The sequence below is a fragment of the Cibotium barometz genome, chromosome 56 (genome assembly GCF_041138505.1).
Source record: "Cibotium barometz isolate CiBa-2024 chromosome 56, ASM4113850v1, whole genome shotgun sequence".
NCBI classification, from domain to species: domain Eukaryota; kingdom Viridiplantae; phylum Streptophyta; class Polypodiopsida; order Cyatheales; family Cibotiaceae; genus Cibotium; species Cibotium barometz.
Window position 1 is genome coordinate 15264813 of NC_141101.1, and position 23691 is coordinate 15288503.

The 23691-nt window shown below is 44.2% G+C and overlaps 1 protein-coding gene across 4 annotated transcripts in view; it reads left to right on the plus strand.

The window, feature by feature from the left end:
- LOC147606946 (uncharacterized) overlaps positions 1-19649 on the plus strand; it is a 32227-nt gene extending 12578 nt beyond the window's left edge. For all 4 annotated transcript variants that reach the window (XM_086791227.1, XM_086791228.1, XM_086791229.1 and 1 more), the window contains exons 6-12: positions 4820-4937; positions 5213-5294; positions 17587-17648; positions 18322-18394; positions 18519-18602; positions 19144-19224; positions 19310-19649. In XM_086791227.1, the coding sequence (XP_086647353.1) occupies positions 4820-4937; positions 5213-5294; positions 17587-17648; positions 18322-18394; positions 18519-18602; positions 19144-19224; positions 19310-19522 (713 nt within the window). In that variant the 3' untranslated portion in view covers positions 19523-19649. The remainder of the gene's footprint in view (positions 1-4819; positions 4938-5212; positions 5295-17586; positions 17649-18321; positions 18395-18518; positions 18603-19143; positions 19225-19309) is intronic.
- The last annotated feature ends 4042 nt before the right edge of the window (positions 19650-23691 follow it).

Genomic DNA, 23691 nt, shown 5'->3' on the forward strand with positions numbered 1-23691 from the left:
ATGCACTCATGGATCGGTGCCTCCTTTCATGTCACAGGTTGCAGAGACTTGTTTGTCAGGTATACTGCTGGCAATGAAGGAGTAGTCTATTTGGGTGACAACCATGCATGCAAGATTCTTGGCAGAGGTGATGTGAGGCTTGTGTTTTCAGATGGCTCACAGCTTATGCTCCATGATGTCAGGCATGTGCCTGAGATCAAGAAGAACTTGCTTTCTACTGGACAGCTTGATGATGTTAATTATGTTACCACATTTGGTCGTGGAAAGTGGAAGATTAGTAAGGGCTCACTGGTTGTTGCCAGAGGCTCTAAGGTGGACACTCTTTACTTCATGCATGCGCATGCAGGTGTTTGTCACCATGCTAATGTAAATGCAACCGAGCTGCCGGAAATCTCTATGTGGCATAGTCGGTTGGGACACATGAGTGTCAGGAATGGAGCAATTGTCTCGTTTGGGTTACTTGCCTTCTCTAAAGTTTTCAAGTTTTCAGTTTTGTGAGTATTGTATATATGGCAGGCAACTCCAGTGCCCCCACAAGAAAGCTCTTGGACAGAAAGATGCTTAGTTAGAGCTTGTGTATACAGATGTATGTGAGATGCCTCAGCTTTCTTTGGGAGGGGCAAAATATTTTATGTCTGTTATTGGTGATGCCACACGCAAGGTGTGGGTTTATCCTCTTCGTTTGAAGAGTGATACTTTCTCAGTGTTTGAGAAGTTTGTTGCTCTTGTTGAGAATCAAACTGGCAAAACACTGAAGGCTTTGCGTTCCGACAATGGTGGAGAGTATAAGTCCAAACAGTTTCAGGACTTTTGTGATGCTAAAGGCATCAAGAGGGAGCTCTCTACTCCTTATGATCCTCCACAAAACGGGACAGCAGAGAGGATGAACAGGACCATTCAGGAGAAGGTCCGTTCTATGTTGTCACATGCTGCATTACCTCATGGTTTTTGGGCTGAAGCTGTTATGACAGCCGTTCATCTTATAAACAGGTCACCTAACACGAGGCTTGGTGGGAAAGTGCCAGAGGAAGTATGGACAGGGAAGCCTCCGTCGTACAAGCACTTGAGAGTGTTTGGTTGCGTTGCGTACGTGCACATACGCAGGGAAATGCGCACCAAACTTGATCCTAAGTCTCACAAATGCATATTCCTAGGATATGGTGACAGAGGTGAAATGGGGTATAGACTTTGGGATCCCGTGAATAGAAAGATTATACGCAGCAATGATGTCATTTTTGATGAAACATGCATGTATAAGGAGCCTACAAGGCAACAGGAGCCTGGCAGAGTCATCTTTGATGATGATGGACATCATGGACAACAACCAAGGGCTGTAAATCAGCCATTACAGCAACAAAACCAGCCCTTAAATGGTGCTGAAAATGGTCCAAATGGACAGCCAGAGATGGCAGAAGATATCCCTATGGATATCCCACAGTTAGAGCAGATACCGGGCATGATCTTTCAACCTTATGGCATGGAACAGGAGCCACCAATAGGTGATATGCAGGCTGGACAGCAACCTGCAAATGATGGTCATTGGGTACGGAGGTCCACAAGACTCTCCAGAGCCCCTGACAGGTTTGTTCCAGGGGTTGACTACTTGATGCTCACTGACTGTGGGGAGCCCTCATGTTATAAGGAGGCTTTACAGAGGGTAGACAAGGCTCTTTGGGAGCGTGCCATGAAGTCAGAGATGGATTCTCTGCACAAAAATGGAACATGGAAGTTGGTGCATTTGCCTACAGGCAAGAAGGTTTTGCCATGCAAGTGGGTTTACAGGCTCAAAGTTGCACCTGATGCAAAGCCAAGATACAAAGCCAGGTTAGTGGCTAAGGGCTTCAAGCAGGAATATGGTGTGGACTTTGATGAGATCTTCTCTCTAGTGGTCAAAATGACCACACTTAAAGCTGTATTAGCTTTGGTTGCTCATGATGATCTGGATTTGATTCAGATGGATGTGAAGACTGCTTTTCTTCACGGTGATCTCCATGAGGAGATATATATGCAACAGCCAGAGGGTTATGCAGTAAATGGAAAGGAGAAGCTTGTATGCAAGCTGAAAAAGAGTCTTTATGGGCTCAAACAGGCACCAAGGGAATGGTATCATAAATTTGATACATTCATGAAATGACATTGCATTTGCAGTGGGAGTGGTTTCTAGATACATGGCCAAACCTGGCAAGAAGCATTGGGAAGCAGTGAAAGGTGTCATGAGATACCTGAAAGGCACACAGGATATGTGCATTTGCTTTGGCAAACAGGATGCATTAGTGCATGGTTACACGGATTTGGATTATGCCGGTCATCCAGATAACCGGAAGTCTACTACCGGCTATGTGTTTACATTCACTGGAGGTGCTGTGTCATGGATATCCAGGATGCAGAAGTGCACTGCCTTATCTACTACAAAGGCCGAGTATATTGCAGCCACAGAGGCTTGCAAGGAGGCATTATGGCTATCTCGGTTAGTGGTTGATTTGGGTTATACAGGGGATATTCCATTGTTGCATTGTGACAGTCAGAGTGCCATCCAGTTGGCAAAGAACCCTGTCTTTCATGCAAAGACGAAGCATGTGGATGTGAAGTATCACTTCATCAGAGAGGTGATAGAGAACAAGCAAATTTAGCTTGTTAAGATTCATACGGATGACAACCCGGCTGATCTGTTGACAAAGAGTTTGCCTCCGGAGCGGTTTGCTCTTTGCAGACACTTGATGGGCATTGGATGAGGCCAGTTTCAGCCTTGATATGGCCTTGTATATTATCATGTACATGCTGATTTTTTCTTTTCCTTTACTTAAGGGCACTTTGCCTATAAGTGGGAGGTTGTTGGGGTAAAGGCATTATGCCCACCCTGATAGTGTGTACTAGCCCGTAAGTTTTATAGTACATAGTACACTTAGTACTTTTAATGTACTAAGTGCACTATGTGTACTAGTGCAAAATATACATGTGTGATAGGGGAGTCACACACTCACACTTGATGAGTTGACTTATCCCCACAACTCTCTCTCTCTCTCTCTCTCCCTCCTTCTCTGTGTGTGTATGTCTCCCACATGAAACTCTAACCCTAATTCTTCTCCCATTCAAGACATCCATCACAAACTTCCTTGGCCCCCACCCAAGGGGACTGAGAAATCATGGACATCACACCCAAGCTCATTGGGTGAGTGCATCACCTTGATTCATTAATTTGTTGTACATGCAGGGCCCACGCACACTGTGGGCCTGTTTTCTTTTGGTACATAGGTCTTTTTTTGCTTCCATGTTTTATGGCCTTAGTTTACCCATGGATCATATGTACCACCTTTTTTGTCTCATAGATCCACATGGTCTTTAGTAGACTTTGATAATCTCTCTCTCCCCCTCTCTCCATAGGTCAAGATAGAGGGTTCTACGCAGGTCGAGATCCAGGGGAGATTTCATTGCTGCATCCAGAGGGATTTTGTCCATTGTGCAAGATCATTGATTCTCCCGACTAGCAATGCCTGGGACTTTACGTGGTGGAGCTCAGCAGGCACCGAGGCTGGGAAAGGGAGCAGGTCTCACTCTCGGGACAGCTCACAGCTGTCCATTACTTGCTTCTTCCTGGTAAAGGATGGCAGCACTAGTCAGCACCCGAGAGAGGTTCCTGAGCCTGTATACCCACCTAGGAGGACCAGTTGCTATACCGCGCCAATCCATGGTATACCTAGGAGGACCAGTTGCTATACCCCGACCTCCTAGAGTCACCAGCTACAGCGCACTCTACCCCTGGTCTGCGACAGCCCTCTGCACGGGAGTTCCTGATGAGGGAGATTCTCCAAAGGCACGGGGGTCCTCCCCCACTAGTGAACATGGTGAGCCTGTTGACAGTTCCACACCCAAGTGAGCTCTCCTTTTTATTGATATGGAGAGGTATTTTCACATGTATGCACATGCCCACAATGATGCTCACCACGATGGATGATGATGAGATAGACATATGGCTAGTCCGTCCTTTCATGTGAGTCTTTTTAGTTTCTTTTAGTCTTTTCCATGGCCCAGTATCACATGGTCTCATAGACCCATTGGGTCTTTTGAAGACGATAATATGATGCTCTTCTCTCTTTCTCTCTCTCTCTCTCTCTCTATATATATATATATATATATCACTTTCGGTCCTTTGCCTTAACGCAGCATTCCCCTCCACTTGTTTGTATCCTGTGACCTACTTGCCATCTCCTCCTCTGGCATCTATGAATCAGGGCTCTATGGATTGGACTGCATATTATAGCATATATGTGCCCCCTGTTGGCTACTTGGCGCCGAGTAGACCTCTTCCACCCCTTTTCACACATTTCTTCTGGTCTAACGTGTCTCCCCATCTCCTTCTTTTCTCCTTTTCTTATTCTCCTCTTTTCTTGTTGCCTCTTCAGCTCTCCTCTCTACACGTTCTCCTTTCTTTTATCTGGTCTCCTATCTCTTTCCTCTTTCTCAAATTTTTTTTTTCCAACAATTCCCCCATATTCCAGGTTAATACAATTCCCCACATTTGTTACCCAATTTTCTTAGATATCCGAGATATATCTTCCCAATTTTCCCAAATTTGATCTCGTGGCCTGTATAATTTATGGGCTAAGAGTGACACACTGTTTGTACTGTAGTTTTAGATCATTTTGCGTGCTTGTGCCATATATGGACCATAAGTACTGTACTTTCATAGCAGATTTCATCATGACAATGTGTGCAGCCTTGTACTTATGAGCGTTCTTATGAGTGGCACATGTTGATGTCCTTGGCTACAAAGCTGTCTGGTGCCAGATCTTATTTTTAACTGCAGGCTTCTGATTGTCAGGCACATTCGTGGATACTGTTACGGCATTATCACCTACAAAACATTTCATAATCCATGCTCGGAAAGCAATTTTAAAAGGCATCAGTCCTGCAGCTAATCGCACCGTTCCTCCCCTCAAGTAAGTAGCTCAGAATCAACATGCTGTATTATCTGTGAGAAAAGGCAGTGTGTCCTGTCACCCCTAAAAGTAGATCGGAATTAGAACTCACCCCTCCTTTTAGGCAGCGTGGTAAAATAGTCTCTCAGGCAAGATCCACCAACAGAATCCAGATTTGGATACTATTTAAACCAGCTTTTGGTGCACTTCTTTCAATAATGAGTATATTTTCTTGTTTTGTTTACCTGCTTATCTAAGAAGACAATGTTTGTACCGATACATTGAAAATTTTGCAGGTATGAATACGTCTTTGCCTTGATTCGAGATTTTCCTCACATAAATTTTACACTGAATGGAGGTATCACTTCAATTGGACAGGTTCTTACTCCATCCTGCTCCTAAAGGTTATAGTAGAGGTCACGTGGTGGGTCATTTGTTTCTGCGTGCGTCGTGTGTGTGTGAGAGAGAGAGAGAGAGAGAGAGAGAGAGAGAGAGGAAGAAGAAGAAGAAGAAGAAGAAGATTGTATTATCGTCCACTGGAGGCCAAATATGACCCATGGGACCAACAAACTAGTACAAGACAAAAAAAAAACTTCTGTTACTATGCAGGGTAGTGTGTGGCATAATGTGACTCAAGCTCCTCTCTATGTTTGAAGAGTCGAGTGATGAATGCCCCCAAAACAGTGGGTGTGGCTGTAAGCAATACTTGTGGCAGTTGTGTGTGGCCTTCAAGGAGCTTGCTGAAACCGCCTCGAATATGTGTATATTGAGGACAAACCATGACCATATGTTCTTCTGTCTCCCTGGCCTTCATGTCACAAAATTTGCAGATTCTTTCCTGCCTTGGCTCCTTCTGCCATGCTCCTCTTTCAATCTCAAGCTTGTGTGATCTTGTCCGAAGACATGCTATATTCTTGCATGCATGGGGTGGCATTGGTGTGCTTATGTATGCTTGAGTGTTGTCCTCTCCTTGTGTGTAGAATGACTGAAAATCAGGATTAATGGCATCACAATAGTACTCAAATTTAGCCCTTTTCTCAGCTGATTGCCACTTGTTACGGAGTGTCTCTAGGAGGGTGTGTGGGAGAGATGGAATTAGGGTTAGGTTAGAGTATTCATGTGGGAGACATACACAGAGAAACAACAAGGGAGAGAGAGAGAGAGTTGTGGGGATAAGTCAACTCACCAAGTGTGAGTGTGTGACTCCCCTATCACACATGTATATTGCACTAGTACACATAGTGCACTTAGTATATTAAAAGTACTAAGTGTACTATGTACTATAACTTATGGGCTTGTACACACTATAAGGGTGGGCATAATGCCTTTACCCCAACAACCTCCCACTTAAAGGCAAAGTGCCCTTAAGTAAAGGAAAAGAAAAAATCAGCATGTACATGATAATATACAAGGCCATATCAAGGCTGAAACTAGCCTCATCCAATGCCCATCAAGTGTCTGCAATGAGCAAAACGCTCCGGAGGCAAACTCTTTGTCAACAGATCAGCCGGGTTGTCATCCGTATGAATCTTAACAAGCTGAATTTGCTTGTTCTCTATCACCTCTCTGATGAAGTGATATTTCACATCCACATGCTTTGTCTTTGCATGAAAGACAGGGTTCTTTGCCAACTGGATGGCACTCTGACTGTCACAATGCAACAATGGAATATCCCCTGTATAACCCAAATCAACCACTAACCGAGATAGCCATAATGCCTCCTTGCAAGCCTCTGTGGGCTGCAATATACTCGGCCTCTGTAGTAGATAAGGCTGTGCACTTCTGCATCCTGCATATCCATGACACAGCACCTCCTGTGAATGTAAACACATAACCGGTAGTAGACTTCCGGTTATCTGGATGACCGGCATAATCCGAATCCGTGTAACCATGCACTAATGCATCCTGTTTGCCAAAGCAAATGCACAAATCCTGTGTGCCCTCCAGGTATCTCATGACACCTTTCACTGCTTCCCAATGCTTCTTGCCAGGGTTGGCCATGTATCTAGAAACCACTCCCACTGCAAATGCAATGTCCGGCCTAGTAGCAACCATGGCATACATGAGACTGCCACAAGCTGAAGCATACGGAATCTTGGCCATATCAGCCCTGTCTCTATCTGACTGTGGGCTGTCCATAGCACTGAGTTTCACATATGGAGGCAAAGGAGTACTAGTCTTCTTCCCCCCGTCCATATTGAACCTCTGCAAGACTTTGCCAATGTATTCCTTCTGAGACAAATACAACACATGCTGATTTCTGTCCCGAAGTATCCGCATACCCAAAATGTGATTTGCATCACCCAAATCCTTCATATCAAAGGTTTGATGCAGCCTCTGCTTCAAGGTATCCATCTCCTTACGAGATTTCCCGGCAATCAACATATCATCAACATACAAGATGAGGATCAATAGACTGCCATCCAAAGCTTTCTTGGTGTATAAGCAGTGATCTATGTCACTTCTCCTGAATTTTTGGGATTTCATGAATGTATCAAATTTATGATACCATTCCCTTGGTGCCTGTTTGAGCCCATAAAGACTCTTTTTCAGCTTGCATACAAGCTTCTCCTTTCCATTTACTGCATAACCCTCTGGCTGCTGCATATATATCTCCTCATGGAGATCACCGTGAAGAAAAGCAGTCTTCACATACATCCATCTGAATCAAATTAAGATCATAATGAGCAACCAAAGCTAATACAGCTCTAAGTGTGGTCATTTTGACCACTGGAGAGAAGATTTCATCAAAGTCCACACCATATTCCTGCTTGAAGCCCTTAGCCACTAACCTGGCTTTGTATCCTGGCTTTGCATCTGGTGCAACTTTGAGCCTGTAAACCCACTTGCATGGCAAAACCTTCTTGCCTGCAGGCAAATGCACCAACTTCCATGTTCCATTTTTGTGCAGAGAATCCATCTCTGACTTCATGGCACGCTCCCATAGAGCCTTGTCTGCCCTCTGTAAAGCCTCCTTATAACATGAGGGCTCCCCACAGTCAGTGAGCATCAAGTAGTCAACCCCTGGAACAAACCTGTCAGGGGCTCTGGAGGGTCTTGTGGACCTCCGTACCCAATGACCATCATTTACAGGTTGCTGTCCAGCCTGCATATCACCCATTGGTGGCTCCTGTTCCATGCCATAAGGCTGAAATATCATGCCCGGTATCTCCTCTAACTGTGGTATATCCATAGGGATATCTCCTGCCATCTCTGGCTGTCCATTTGGACCATTTTCAGCACCATTTAAGGGCTGGTTTTCCTGCTGTAATGGCTGATTTACAGCTCTTTGTTGTTGTCCATGATGTCCATCATCATCAAAGATGACTCTGCCAGGCTCCTGTTGCCTTGCAGGCTCCTTATACATGCATGTTTCATAAAAAATGACATCATTGCTGCGTATAATCTTTCTATTCATGGGATCCCAAAGTCTATACCCCATTTCACCTCTGTCACCATATCCTAGGAATATGCATTTGTGAGACTTAGGATCAAGTTTGGTGCGCATTTCCTTGCGTATGTGCACGTACGCAACGCAACCAAACACTCTCAAGTGTTTGTATGACGGAGGCTTCCCTGTCCATACTTCTTCTGGCACTTTCCCACCAAGCCTCGTGTTAGGTGACCTGTTTATAAGGTGAACGGCTGTCATAACAGCTTCAGCGCAAAAACCATGAGGTAATGCAGCATGTGACAACATAGAACGGACCTTCTCCTGTATGGTCCTGTTCATCCTCTCTGCTGTCCCGTTTTGTGGAGGATCATAAGGAGTAGAGAGCTCCCTCTTGATGCCTTTAGCATCACAAAAGTCCTGAAACTGTTTGGACTTATACTCTCCACCATTGTCGGAACGCAAAGCCTTCAGTGTTTTGCCAGTTTGATTCTCAACGTGAGCAACAAACTTTTGAAACACTGAGAATGTATCACTCTTCAAACGAAGAGGATAAACCCACACCTTGCATGTGGCATCATCAATAAAAGACACAAAGTATTTTGCCCCTCCCAAAGAAAGCTGAGGCATCTCACATACATCTGTATGCACAAGCTCTAACTGAGCATCTTTCTGTCCAAGAGCTTTCTTGTGGGGGCACTGGAGTTGCCTACCATATATACAATGCTCACAAAACTGAAAACTTGAAAGCTTTAGAGAAGGCAAGTAACCCAAACGAGACAATTGCTTCATTCCCTTGACACTCATGTGTCCCAACCGGCTATGCCACATAGAAATTTCCGGCAGCTCGGTTGCATTTACATTAGCATGGTGACAAACACCTGCATGCATGAAGTAAAGAGTGTCCACCTTAGAGCCTCTGGCAACAACCAGTGAGCCCTTACTAATCTTCCACTTTCCACGACCAAATGTGGTAACATAATCAGCATCATCAAGCTGTCCAGTAGAAAGCAGATTCTTTTTGATCTCAGGCACATGCCTGACATCATGGAGCATAAGCTGTGAGCCATCTGAAAACACAAGCCTCACATCACCTCTGCCAAGAATCTTGCATGCATGGTTATCACCCAAATAAACCACTCCTTCATTGCCAGCAGTATACCTGACAAACAAGTCTCTGCAACCTGTGACATGAAAGGAGGCACCTGAATCAATGATCCATGAGTGCATACCATGACCACCTGTAAGAAGTGAATGGGCATCAAGTGAAGACGTAAATAGGACCTCATCCTCACTGCCACCTGCATGTGACACATTGATTTCTTCAATCTTGACTCCACTTTTGCCCTTTGGCTTTACATCTTTGGCTTCATCTTTCTCTTTGTCTTTGCCTTTTCCCTTTTCTTTTTGATCATTTTTCCATTTGTAGCATTGCTTTTTAATGTGTCCCTTCTTGCCACAATAATGGCATTCCAAATCCTTCTTGGAGCGAGACTTGCTCCTTCCCCGTTCTTGGCTTTTACCCCTTTGCTGGGATCTCCCACGTGCATTCATTGCATTGGACTTTCCAACAGAGTTGTTTTTCCTGTTCATCTCTTCTTGAAGAAGAGCACCCTCAACATCTGCATATGACAGCATAGCATGCAAATTGCTAGTGGCTGTCCTGGATGTGTCCCAACTCTCTGGCAAAGTGCATAACAGAAAAGTGGCTTTGAACTCATCGTCCATTGCCAACTTTTGATTAATGACCTGGCTGACAATACCATTAAACTCATTTAGATGGGCTGTCATAGACGCCCCTTCCTTCATCTGAAGACCTATGAGTTTCTTCAACCAATACACTTTGCTTGAGGCACTTTGTTGGGCATACAAGTCCTGCAATCTCTGCCACATTCCCCAAGCTGTCTTCTCTTCACGAATGCTGAAAAGTAAAGAGTCTGACACAGACAACATGATAGTAGATCTTGCCAGCTCATCCATATCTTCCCACTCTTCAGCAGTAAGAGAAGCGGGCATTACACCCCTTTCTTTGATAGGCTTGTGCTGCTTTTTCTGGAGCAACACATTGTAGCACTGGGTTTGCCAAATATCATAATTATGCGAGCCTTCAAGCTTCTTGATGTGAAGCAATGAAGAGCTCTCACCTGTGGTTGCCATAGCAAAATGCAACCTGTCAATGCCTGACTCCCTGCAAAATGTGCAAACACTGCACCAAAAGCACACAAAGTGCTCACAGTTTTTCTCCCAAGCTTTATCTCTCACTGCGGAAGCACAAATGCAACTTTTCTCCCACTTTATGTGATGAAATCACCAAAATCTGGTTGCTGCGGATTTTGGACAGCACCTTAAATGTGCTCTATTGCCCTTCCAAAGTACGGTACAACAGTACCAATTGCTCACAAATGATGTACCAAACCTGTACCGGCAAGTACAACAGCTGAAATTGAACCTTTTCCTCGCTCAAATCAGTGTACAGCCATGCCAAAACTTGCACAAAGCTGTGCCAAATCTGTACCAACAGGTACAATAGCAATAAATGCTCTCCTGGCTGTCCAAATGAGTAAAAATCAGACTTTTACAGTCCCGAACACTGCATAAAACAGTCCCGAACAGAAATTGGGCAAAAGCCCCTTGACTGCAAGCTGATTTTTGAGGATTCAAGGCATAAATGTCTTGCCTGCTGCTTTGCCAAGCTTAACAAGCATAAAATCTTGAAAAGCCCCTTGATTTGAGATCAATTTCTGATCATACATGGTACATTGACGCACATGAAGGCATCCAGAGTGTTCACGATGCTTCCCCCTGGCCACATATACATCCAAATAATGAAAGCCCCTTGATTTACAGGCACATTGAGTGCTTGTAAGGCATCAACACATTATCCACAGCATCAACTGCGAGTGCCTGCATGCAAATCAACCCAATCGGCACAAAAGCCCCTTGATTTGCACTGCAATTTGCTGCAATGTTGCCCAAATGTGCGATTTCTCACATCATACAGCATGTATGAGTGCTTAATTGCACAATTACATCAAAAGCCCCAAATTTTGACATCCAATTTCCTGCAAATTGATCCTGATTGTGACCAATTTCTTGCAAATTGATCCTGATTGTGACCAATGTCACCCAATTCTGCCAATTTTGCTCAAAATTGAGCAATTCGACACCTGTGCCTGCTCAATTGTTGATTGTACTTGCTCAATTGCAAATCCCAAAAAAAATTGAGGAAAATACCTTGTAATTTCTGATTTTTTGTTGCAGGAAAGGGGGGTTTGCTGTATTGATGCTGCTGTGTATTCGATTCTGCGAGGCGGCCCTAGTCAATCCGGCATGTAGTGATTCAATGGCAAGCGCTCTGCTGTTGAGAACTCTTAGTGTTTCTTACGAAAGCCATGGTTTCCGTGATGCAGCACTTGAGAAACGGCGAGCTGTTGCAGATAAGCTCCGAAGGGGCCCTTTGGCGGAGTCTCCTCTGGATGCAGCAAGGCGAGCTCGCTGAACGAGACCAAGCCAGACCCGCCACTTCATCCCCTTCGCTAGTGTAGCGCACGTATTAATGGCGCCGACTCAATGTTGCCGAATGGTTCGCTTTCGTACGTGCGCTGCCCAGCGGTTCGACTGCGTACCTGTACTGTCCAGCGCTGACACGCCTGCTTGTGATTCAGCGCAGAAATGGCTGCCCGACTCCTCCAGCTACGCTGCCTTTGCTTGTGTTTGCCTGCTTCGCCTAGCGCTGGCGCCTTCGCCTTGCGTTCACTTGCCTACGTCAAGCGATAGCGGCCAGCACTTGTTGTATTGACGCCCTGGGTGCTATCGCCTGAGTTCGCACAGCTCACAAAGAGTTTGCACAGCCCACGCTGGCTGGGCTGCCTACGCCCAGCTGCTGTAGGTTAACTGCGCTAGGCAGCCTGGGCAGCCTTCTATGAAGATTCACCTGATTGGCTGGGTAAACCTCCCTCTAGCGCAACTTGACAGAAGCTGGTCACCGTGCTTTCTTCAACGAGAAGGAGCTTCTGGGTATGCGCCTGATTGGCTGGGCAAACCTCCCTCAAGCTCTGATACTAGTTGTGTGGGAGAGATGGAATTAGGGTTAGGTTAGAGTATTCATGTGGGAGACATACACAGAGAAACAACAAGGGAGAGAGAGAGAGAGTTGTGGGGATAAGTCAACTCACCAAGTGTGAGTGTGTGACTCCCCTATCACACATGTATATTGCACTAGTACACATAGTGCACTTAGTACATTAAAAGTACTAAGTGTACTATGTACTATAACTTACGGGCTTGTACACACTATAAGGGTGGGCATAATGCCTTTACCCCAACAGAGGGCGTGATGGAAAACTTCCATATCCATATTTTCATGTGGCAGTGTAGAGAGAGAGAGAGAGAGAGAGAGAGAGAGAGAGAGAGAGAGTGTAGCATGCAATAGGTTGATCGTCGTAATGCGCCATAAAGCCTTCTTTACACCCGTGAGTTTATGCAATTCCACTTTGAGAGAGAAGAGAAGAGAGAGAGAAGATAGATAGTCGACACAGTATTGCGTCCCAATTACCCATTGAAGGGCCTCCCCTTGCAAGGAGGAGTATTTGCTTATATTTCTTTAGAGAACTTTGTACAATGAGTATGAGTGATGACTGAGGTTTGCCAAACACAAGGACGAAGTAGACCAAACGCAGGCTGAACCATATGCTGTCCAAGCTCCTTTCAATGATCACTATGCAAGCCCAAAACTGAGGGATGACATATGCTGGCTAAATGCTGAAGAATGCTTTTCGCAGAGGCCTTGGGAAATGAATCGTAGTAAGTTTATCTTTGGTATTTCAGCTTTTGGAATTTTTAAAATGATAAGGAGTAAGTTTTATAGAAGTGGGGAGCTGAAAAGTGGCTTATTCTATGCTCTGTTTTGTAAAAGTGGCTTATTCTAGCTTAGAGTAGGGTTTGTTGTTTTAACTTAGAGTAGGCCTTGTTTAGTCTTTTCTTTCTCGCTCTAGGTTAATATATGGTTCTTTCCTATATTTTGTGATTGTTTGTTGTTATACCTTAGAGCAGACTTTGAGTGCTAGTCTCTATCATGGCTGAGTATGCCCATCACCCCCGGAGAGTGATAGAAACTCAGTTTGTTGGTTTTATAAAGTATGTTCTTTTGGACTAACCTTATACAAACCTGCACCTTCTCTTGGGCACTGATGACGTGAGTAGGGATGTCATAGCTTATTGTCCACGCTATACATGATAGAGTTGATGAACCTACACTTCATGTTCGGATAGACATTGGAGTTATTGGTTGCACTTTTGAGTCAAAGTCTTTTTTAAAGTTTAGCTTAATGTTTGGTTTTGGCTCTTAGTGCTTTAGGTCTAGAGTTTATAGTTCTCTGTTTTGCTATTTTGTTTTTTGTTTTGATTTGTTTTTTTTTTGTTTTTGTTTTTGTTTTTTTTTTGGGGTTTTTTGTTTTGTTTTGGTTTTTTTTTAATTTGTTTTTTGTTTTTTGTTTTTTATTTGTTGTTTTTTCTTTTATTGGTTAATGTCTTAATTAAAAGTCTTTGTTTGATATTATCTTTTGATTTCCTCTCCTTAGTAGCTAGGTTTGTTAGTTTATTTATTTTTGATCCTTCAAATGCTTTGTTTTTGTCTTTGTACTTCTTCACTATTATTTCTTTCTCAAATCTCTCAATTCATAAGTTCAGATTTTTCTGACCTTATGAAGGTATATATATATATATATATACATGGGTGTCCCATGTAAAGGGTAATATGCCATATGTCAAATATATGCTTGTTTTAAAAAGAGTAATGGCGTCTATGCACCTCACATCGTTGTCATGCTGGTGTATGGGTACCACATGTAAGCTTGCAAAACATAGATTGTTAAAAACATATTCGATTTTTTGGTAAAAAAACATCAAAGTTGAGAAGTTAACAATATATTGTTAATTAAACTAGGCCATGATGTCGATTTGAGCTCTTACCTATGGGATTTACATGAGTATGTATGCTCTTACCTATCCTCAGGACTATATCTTAGTTTATTGTGCACAGTCCTAGTTTACTTACCTATGGGATTTACAGTCCTAGGAGCTACCCGGCACAAGATCAATGCGATGGTCTTCGGCTTGTATGGGTGGCAACTCATCAGCAAAACTATCATTGTAGTCTTGCAAGAATTTTAGCCTATCATTACTAAGAGTGTTTACAAGCACATTATTTTCTTCAACATGATCCCGTACAAAAATCAAGTACGCAAAAACACTCTTTTTCATTACTTTCTTAATTTGTACATGAGATACAAGGGGAATGGTATCATCCTCTTCACCAGCATCAATCACATGCTCTCGGCCTTTATACATGAAGCCTTGAAGGTGATCCTGTTGGTCTTGTAAGCCTTGCCATGGATCAATGCGTGTATGCCAAGGCTTTCCAAGTAATACATCACAGCCATTCAAAGGCGCCACAAGAAAGCAATAGTGGTATTAGAGCCTTTGACCGTGGCCTCTCTTCTGCTGGCCATTGTCTAAGCTGCTTCTGCCTTCTTGCCCACTTCACTGCTACTCTCAGAGCCACTTCCGCCCGCTCGCCGATTCAGAGCTTCCCAAAGCCCTACGGCGCCAATTTGCGCCATTGAAGTGGGCGGCGCTAGTTGTGTAGCGCACCACCTCCACTGGCATTTGGGGCGGCGCTAGTGGGGAACGAACCACCTTAAGGCTTAGCCCTGCCAGCCCGGTTTCGCTCAGCCACGTGGCTCTCCGCATCGTGATATTAACCTTCCGTCCATCTACCTACCAGCTGATTCAGCACGTGGCAGCATCTTGTTGAAAGAGGTATTCTGGGAGCTTTCTGTCTGCTAAGGAGATTTTGCATCAAACAAAGAGAGTTCTGGTAAATATCAGATTCAGTTCATTCATTTACCTTTGGTTATCTTTTAGCTGAGAGAGTTTTAATCTTAAAAGGGCTTTTAAATTCTGCTGCACCATTCGGGGAACTCATGCAGTTACTCAGCCTCCAAGTACACTCGGAGATCTCAGTGTGTACTTTCCGGGATTCTAGCAATCCATCTTTGAGCACTTCAGTTTCTAGGCGCTCTCAGCCTTCTTCTGTAACTTTTGGTTCCCTCAGTTTTCTCAGCCTTCCGCAGCACTCTCTTACTTCTTGGAGTTCCCTGCACAAGGGGATTCTTCCACAATCAAGAGAGTTTGCATACTTTGTGTGGGTGATTATGGCCTCCAAGATTCTTGGATTCCTTACAGCTGATGGACCGGTTGGATGGCACCAACTTTAGCCTGTGGAGTTTTATGCTCCGTAATATCCTCATTGCCAAAAGTCTTTGGGGGATTGTCTCTGGCATTGAGCCTTGACCGTCCCGTCGAGTTTCCAATCAGTCAGCTACTCCACAAAGATCATTAGTAGAGGTAGTGGCAGGTGCAACGGGAGCTCCCTCTCAGGAATCCCTCAAATCGAAGACCAACGGTGGTGGGATGCTCGAGATGCATAGGCCCTTTTCATTGTCTCTCTCTCGGTCAAACGCACCATCATCCCCCACATCCGGTCTTGCAAGACATCGAATGAGGCTCGGGTGATGTACCTCAAATGTGAGATAGATAACACTCGCATGGATGAAGTTACATTAGTCACCAATTATCTGATCAAGATCAAAGACCTCAAGGAACATTTGCTCAACATCAACAAATGGTTTCAGATCAAGAGTTGGTCAACACTGCTCTCAGTTCACTCCCGCCATCCTACCTCCAGTAACTTTTGATGACCTGGTAGGTCTTCTTTTGGAGGAGGAGCAGTCCAGGGTAAACTCCAGCAGAAAGGGAAGTGTCACTGCCGTCACAAGAAGGGACATTTCATCAATGAATGTAGGAAGCAGATTGCTAGCGAGTGGAGGAAAGAGCAAGCGAATTCAGCAAAGGACAATTCGGAGGAGAAACAGGAGAGCGCAAACATGGTCAATGATACTTGGGCCTTCTAGACACATCACCACTACAAGGGGATATGTTGAATATGTGTAGTGGCAATGTATAAAAACCCGTGTATGAACCCTCCCTTAGGCAAAATGTGTGTAAATTTAGTGTATGTGAACACTAAATTTAGTGTATGTGAACACACCCTAGTATTATCTAGATTTTATTTTGTGTGATGTAAACCTTTCATTTGTGTATCATTCTCACGAACTTATCCTTATACTTCGAAGGCTATTTAATAGCCCTCCTTCTAATGATAATGTGTGCTTGTGTTCAACTACCTTATCTGTCTCAATTCGTCAACTCCCTTCCTTCTCTCTCGTGGAGCGGGTCTTCACCACCTCACCACCCCCAACAATGTAACACTTCTTGGTTTCGTAGATCCATTCCGTCTTTGGTGGACGCTAATGAAATCTCTCTCTCTCTCTCTCTCTCTCTCTCTCTCTCTCTCTCTCACGCACATGCACACACACACACACACACACACACACACACAAAGGCTTCCCATCATATCAGGTCTAGCTGAGGTGGGTATGGTCATTAGCTGATTACTCTACGCAGGATCGTTTGTTGACTACATGTACATGCAGTAGTGTTGGATGTTTTCTCTTTCAGTTTTCCATGGCTGGTATATCCATGGTAGCATTGTATCACTTTTGGTCTCATAGACCCTTGGGGTCTTTCATAGACGTTAATATTACTTTCTTTCTTTTCTTTCTTTCTCTCTCTCTATTTTTTATAGACTAGTTTTCTTGATTTAAATCCTAAGCTAATTTTAGAAATTTGTAATTTTTTTCCTATGTCCTTGTATAAGTTAAAAAAGTGCAATAATTCTCTCAATTTGTAGTTGTAATATATTCCAATCTTAATAAAGGTATATATAAAACAAAAAGGGGGGAAAAAACTTAATTAAAAAAGTTGAAGTTTTGTAGGATATTCTAGCTGCATGTTTGCTAGGGCGCCTCTGCTCATGTGCCTTCACAGTGAGATCCTCTGGGTTAAGCTGAGGTCTAGGTGTTGCCTTACGTTGTCTCCTGATATTAGCCGCTTGTTGCTGTCTAGTCGTAAGAAAAGTGAACATCTCTCCTTAACTATGGGACTCTTCATCTCAGTCACATGAGCAGTCATCTCACTCCCAACCCCAGACGGTGGTGGTAAGCCTCGAATAACTGTGCCCAAATGCTATCCTTGGAGTTCCTTGGGAAAACTTGAGGGCCCATAGTGTAAGTTTCCTTTCCCTGCTTCTTACGAGAGAGAGAGAGAGAGAGAGAGAGAGAGAGGAGCTTTTACTAAGTCTGATTTTTTGAACTAAAGGTGGAGGCTGCTCTTCAGATGGGTGCTCATGGTGTCATGGTTGGTCGTGCAACATGCAGTAGGTTAGATTTCTGCATTAGTTTAGTTTAGTTTTGAGGATTTATGCTGCATGGTTATCTTTACAAAATTGAAGCTGATTTATGAATCATGATGAGTGAATTATTTTCTAATTTTGACTGTAAAAAATGACATGATAGCCAGAACAAGAGGGGCTTTGGTCAAAACTCATTATTTTTCTGTGGGTTAGAGACACATACTGATGACCACCCGACAAACACCCCCCCCCCCCCCCCCCCACACACACACACAGGCACAGTTGTGCACCAAGACGAGGGTTCACATGTTACCTCCTTGGCCGATGCCCTACCCCAAGTGTAGGTCATGTCTCCATGGTCCATGCAATAGAGGCTGGAGAGGTAAGATATGAAAGCTGGCCCAAGTCGTTCTGCTGAAGTCGTTCTGCTGAAACAAGACGGGCCAGTCCACTAGATTTGTGACAACATGTTGCAAGTGTACCTAAATTCTGCAACCATACCTTCTACCAGCTGTAATGTGGAGCGTATTTCAGCAAGTGCCGTATCTGATTTATGACACCATAGACTCTGGGTATGGTGTTTTACTCCCTAAAAAGAATCAACAGAAGCATTCTACCCTACACTGGATGCTCTCCTTGCTTGGCATGGGAAAGTGATCTTACACACGTCTATGGCTCACATGTAAAGTTTTGAAGTGCAGTCCTTGGTCATTATTGGCACGAGTGGACTCTGATATATATGGTGTTTGTGGACCTGCTACAACCCGGCGTGAGGTAAATGCCTTCTCTCTTTTCACACAGTTTTCGAGGTCAACATATAGAACCTTTTTTAAAAGCGTAGGTTTGGCCCTTTCCCTTTGTTTGCAATGGGATCAGCTCAACTTTTCTGGCTTCTCAGATACTAAGGTCCTATGAGGAGTATGCTGATTCAGTCATTGGAAAATTCGGACCTGGGAGGCCAAGTGTTAGGCATACCATAAAGGTGTGTAGTGTACTGTGTCAGTTGTCTTTTTCTTGCATATGGTAATGAGTCATCTCAGCAATGAATGGTTTACCCCGTTAACTAGAGGAGTAGGTAATAAGAATAACCTTTAGCAATACAAAGTTTGAAAGGCTATGAAAAAAAGGCAATTTAGTCTATGCCCAAAAAGCAATGCAGCAATGATTAAAGCTTGTGCTATTAAAGGCAGCAAGTAAAAGACAGGTTTATATTTGTAGTAATGCAAAGGTAAACCACATGTATGTGCAGTCTGTTGGTAGAGCTCATGTTGTATTACAAACTAACTAGAGGTCAAGGGTTCTTTCTATTCCTATCTTGTGCCTTTTCTAAGGGGGTGGGGACAAGAAGGGAAGCTTGACTAAGGTATACCCTTACAAATCAATTTCCTTGCCCCACCGATTAATTGGTAGGATAGAAAGGAGCCTACAATGAAATTGTGGTTTATTCCATTGAGAGTCTTTCATTACACAAATGCTTTAATTGAGCCTTTAATATATAACTGAGTTACATGCTTGACGTGCAGCCTTTGCTTCATCTTTTCCATGCCGAGAAAGGTGCAGGGGTTTGGAGGAGAGCTCTTGACGAGGCAATACGGGATTGTGTGGTAAGATCTTAATGACTTTGGATTTACCTTGACTTCTTTATGCTGCTCAAAGTTACTGAAATTATATGGTTTAATACTTGTGTAGAGCTGTTCAGAGCTGTTAAACAGGACCCTTTCGGTCATACCTGACCATGTTCTCGATGCTGCTCCGCCACCTTATCAAATGGGCATTGATGAGCACCCATTTTCCGTAGCCTCTGACTGGCCAGATAAACCTTCATCTCTATGGCATCAAACGTCCAAGCCAGAAAACTCAATATCCTCAACACAACAGATGGACATGGTTGAGTGTGCATGATTCCCATTGCCTGCACAAATGGTGTTGTATATTTTCTTCTTTCAAAATATTGGAGAAAGAAAACCGGGCGATTGAGCTTATATAACTGAATGATTTGCAAATAATAAAGTGTGGAGCATCACTGCAAGGATCTTGGACTTTGGCTGGATTATGGATTACTAAACCCAAGAGTGACTGTCATGCATGGTATGGGGCGTGCACGGTGGGAGCTACTCAAGGGCAAGGTGGCCAGGATGTGAAGGCGTAGCGCTGCGCGAATATATACTCAAGTTAAAACGTGCTGGAGGGTAATTTGGATCTCAGGGGTTAGGGTTGGCTGGGTTAATTCATAACTGCTATCTCTATGCAAGTGCCATTAGTGGTTGCTATCTATGCAGGGAAGTCCAGGGAATGTTTTAATAGTTGGTATTTGAGTGGGATTGCATCACTCACGAGAGTATTTGTTGGTGAGCCTTTAGGTTAGAGGGTCCTTTCGATGTTGGGCGTTGGGGTTACACACCACACAACGCGTAATCTGAAGTTGACTGTGGACTCCACCCACAACCGTCAACTATTCTTCCTAATCCACACTGCCTCTATCCCAATCCATGGTCCTCTAAAGGCAGCTCTAACCAGGTGCGTGCAGGCAAGGCGCATGAGGTGTAGGCGGCCGAGCTCACGGCAGGCACAACCAACGGTAAGGGCGTGCTGTTTTTTTTTGGGGGTTTAATAATGTAAATTAAGTAATCGCGAGCTAGCTTAGTTTTTTAAAAATTCAACTTAAATATATCTGTATACATATTGTTTAAAGTTTTAATTTCGTAAGTTGAGAAATAAATAAAAACAAGGAGAAAAGAAACAGATTTTTTTTAAAGAAAATTAAAATAAGCAAGAAAAAAGGTGAAAAAAGAAAGAGCAAAGGAGCCTTTTTTGGGATGGATATATATATATATATATATATATATATATATATAAAGGGGGAAAAGAGAACCTAGGGGTTTTTAAGAATCATAATAAAAGAAGAGAAATTCTTGTGCACGCGAGAACGCATGCGGAGCATGTGTGTGTGCATGTACGCAGGAGGTGCCAAGTTGCACGTAGGGGTGTAAAGGTGAATGCAAATGTGTGCATGAATGAATATGGGGGATAATGTGCACGTGTTGAGTGCGTGCATGCGATAGAACATGTGCGTGTGAGGGCGTGCATGTGTACCAAATGGGTGTGCATGCGAGTGAATGGGCGTTGCCATGCAAATGTGAATGTGTGCATGTGCATGCACAACATGTGCAAGTGTATGGGGTGCACATGTGCGTGTGAAAATGTGGGGGGTTAGGTGCACCTGCACGGTCTAAATAGTCATGTGCATGTGCACATATAGGTGCAAGTGTATGGAGTGCAGGTTTGCATGTGAATGTGGGGGGTCAGGTGCACCAAGGGGTGGGGTGGGTGCACTTGTGCGGTGTAAATAGTGGGTGTACTTGCGTGTCTTGTAAGTGTGCACGTGCATGTGCGGGTGTACTTGTATGTATGCGTTAGTGCATGAGTACATGCATGTGCATGTGCGTGCATGATACAAATGTGCATATAGGAATACGAGGCAGGGTGCACTTGAGTGCACAAGATGGTGTACGTGCAAATGATGCAAGGGGTGTGTGCACGTGCATGTGTGCATGTGCACGAGGTGTGAAGGGTGGGTGCAAGTGTTGCAAATGTGAATGTGTGCATATGTGCGAGGTGCGTGTGCTTGTGAGAATGTTGGGGAGTGGTGCATGTGCAAGTGCACGGTGCATACAAATGGGTGTGCGTGCATGGGGTGTGCAAAAGTGTGCATGCACGTGCGTGAGGGTATCTACATGTGCAAATGGGTGTGCACGTGGGTGTAAATGGGTGAAGGTGTGAATGATGGAATGTGCAAGTGTGGTGGGTGTAGGTGTGTGTTTATGCACGTGCAAAGGTGCATGCACACGTTGCACTGGATGTGAATGTGGGGGGTACATGTGTAGATGTGTGTGCATGTGCGTGTGAATGTGAATGCACTAATGGATATGTGGGGGGTGAAATGGGATGTGGGGCATGGATTTGTGCACGTGCAGATGCAAGTTAGTGTGTGTCAAAAATGTGTGCGTGGTTATTTGTCTTTTGACGTTCTTGTTATGTTTTTGGTTTTTTTTAAATCATTCCCAGTGAAGGGCTTTGTGCTTATGCAAGGAAGCTACGCTACATATGTACACATGGGTTAGGGTTCTAGGCTTATTGTGCACATGCTTTGCGGGCGAGAGCAAAGAATTGTGTGTCCATCCACGACGAAATCTTGGACGCCAATATGGTTGGCTTTGTTGGCGTGCTTGATTGAGATCTGTCTTTGTAGTTCCAGCTTGGAGTTGGTGTTGTGGCATGGTGCATACAAGTGTTGTGGGCTTGTGGTGATCTTTTTGAGCCCTCAGTGGTGTCACTGAAGTGTGTGCATGGTTCTCCTTGGGGTTTGCTACCATGGGTGGCGTTTCTTGGAGGGAGACATGGACGTGTAGGCAAGTGCAATAGGCAAGGTGTCTCTTGCTACTTGGAGTCCATGGGATCTTTTGACTTTTTTGAAGGGAATATTGGCACAAGAGTCAAGGTGGAAGCCAGTACTTCAATTCTTGCTTAAATTTTGGAGTTGGTATTGGAGGCATGACTTTTGGACTCCACACCTACTTGGATTTGAAGTTTGAAGGTGCGTTTGTGGGGGTCCAAGGCACGAGTTTCTTTGATCTTAGCACGCAAAAGTGGGGGTTTCCTTCTTGGGCTTCTAGCAAATTTATCACACGATCCAACAAAGTGTAGACTTTTGGGATGGTAGTAGGTATTGAGGCTGTCGCCTGAATCTTTTTGGCTTCCAAGGTTGTGCGGACAACAGGGTTTTTGGTAACTAGACGAATGGGTTCCCTTCGTAGAAGCCCTGGGCTTCTAGCAGCTTGATGGGGATCCAATAGGGCTCGTGCTTTGGGTAAAACTTTGTTGCATGGGGTGCTTGCTTGGCAAATCTCTGCTCATGGTTGGTGGGCTTTGGGCCAAATGGTGGTTGCCAGGTCTTTGGTGTCGTGCTTTCCTTGGCTAGCCAGCGTACTCTTGGGTACCCATTCTATCTTGGTGACCTTCTTGAAGGGTTGTTGAGGTGAGGTTTGGGTAGTGTTCTTCATCTTTGACGACAAGGTTTAGGATCTCCATAATGGTTTGAGGGGGTGGTCGATGCAGCAAGGCGAGAGTGTTGTGTAGGGTTGGGGTTACTTGAGGTGATGGCTTGAAAGTGGAGGCAGAGACTTGAGATGTTGATAAGCTTGGAGTGTTCTCATCCACCAAGGATACAAAAGCCATTTCGAAGGGAAGCTCGTGCATTGTGTGATCCTTCTTTGCCGTCACCAACAAAGCAATCCATGGCCGCGATCCATCCCCTTCCTCGTATGATGGTTTCTCTAATTGTACATACGAGAGTTACACAAAACTTGCATGATGCACATTTAGATCTTACATGTTACTCCGCTTCAAAACAACCAACAATCATGGATTGGGGATTGTTTTATTGCGGGTAATGGTTGCAAAGGATGGTGTTTGAGGCGGGTGGCCTAACGAGGTCCACACTTCGAAGACAAAACATTGTGGCTAAACTCGATGGCAACTAGGGTGGGCCACACGCATCTAGATGGTCCTTTTGGGAAACTCTTAACTCAAGATGAACTTGTTGCAGCATTGGTATTGTTTCAAATGCGTCGAGCACGAACTTGGATGTGATTTCGATGTGAAAAACCTTGTCCCAAGCATCTGTGGAAGAGTGTCCATGGTTGCAAGAATGTGAATCCAATCCTCGGAGTTAGCAGGTTCTAAGAAGGGCTTATATTATGGGTCATTATCTTCACCATCCAACATCTTGTTATAAGCTCTACAGATATCAATCGCTATTGTGTGAGCTGCATTATGTGCTTTGCAAATATAAATTGAAGCGGTTTGATTGATTGTGTCACTCATTGGTAAGAATGCTCGGACCCATAGGACGAGTCTTTCCTATTTTCAAGGATTGGTTAGCCTTACATATATAAATGTGATTGGTTTCCCAATCATGAACCAACCTTGGGTGTCTCATGTAAGGCATTTCGAGGATCATTGTGTATGACCCTTGTTTAAAATCCACCACCACGAATGTGTGGTGGAAGCTT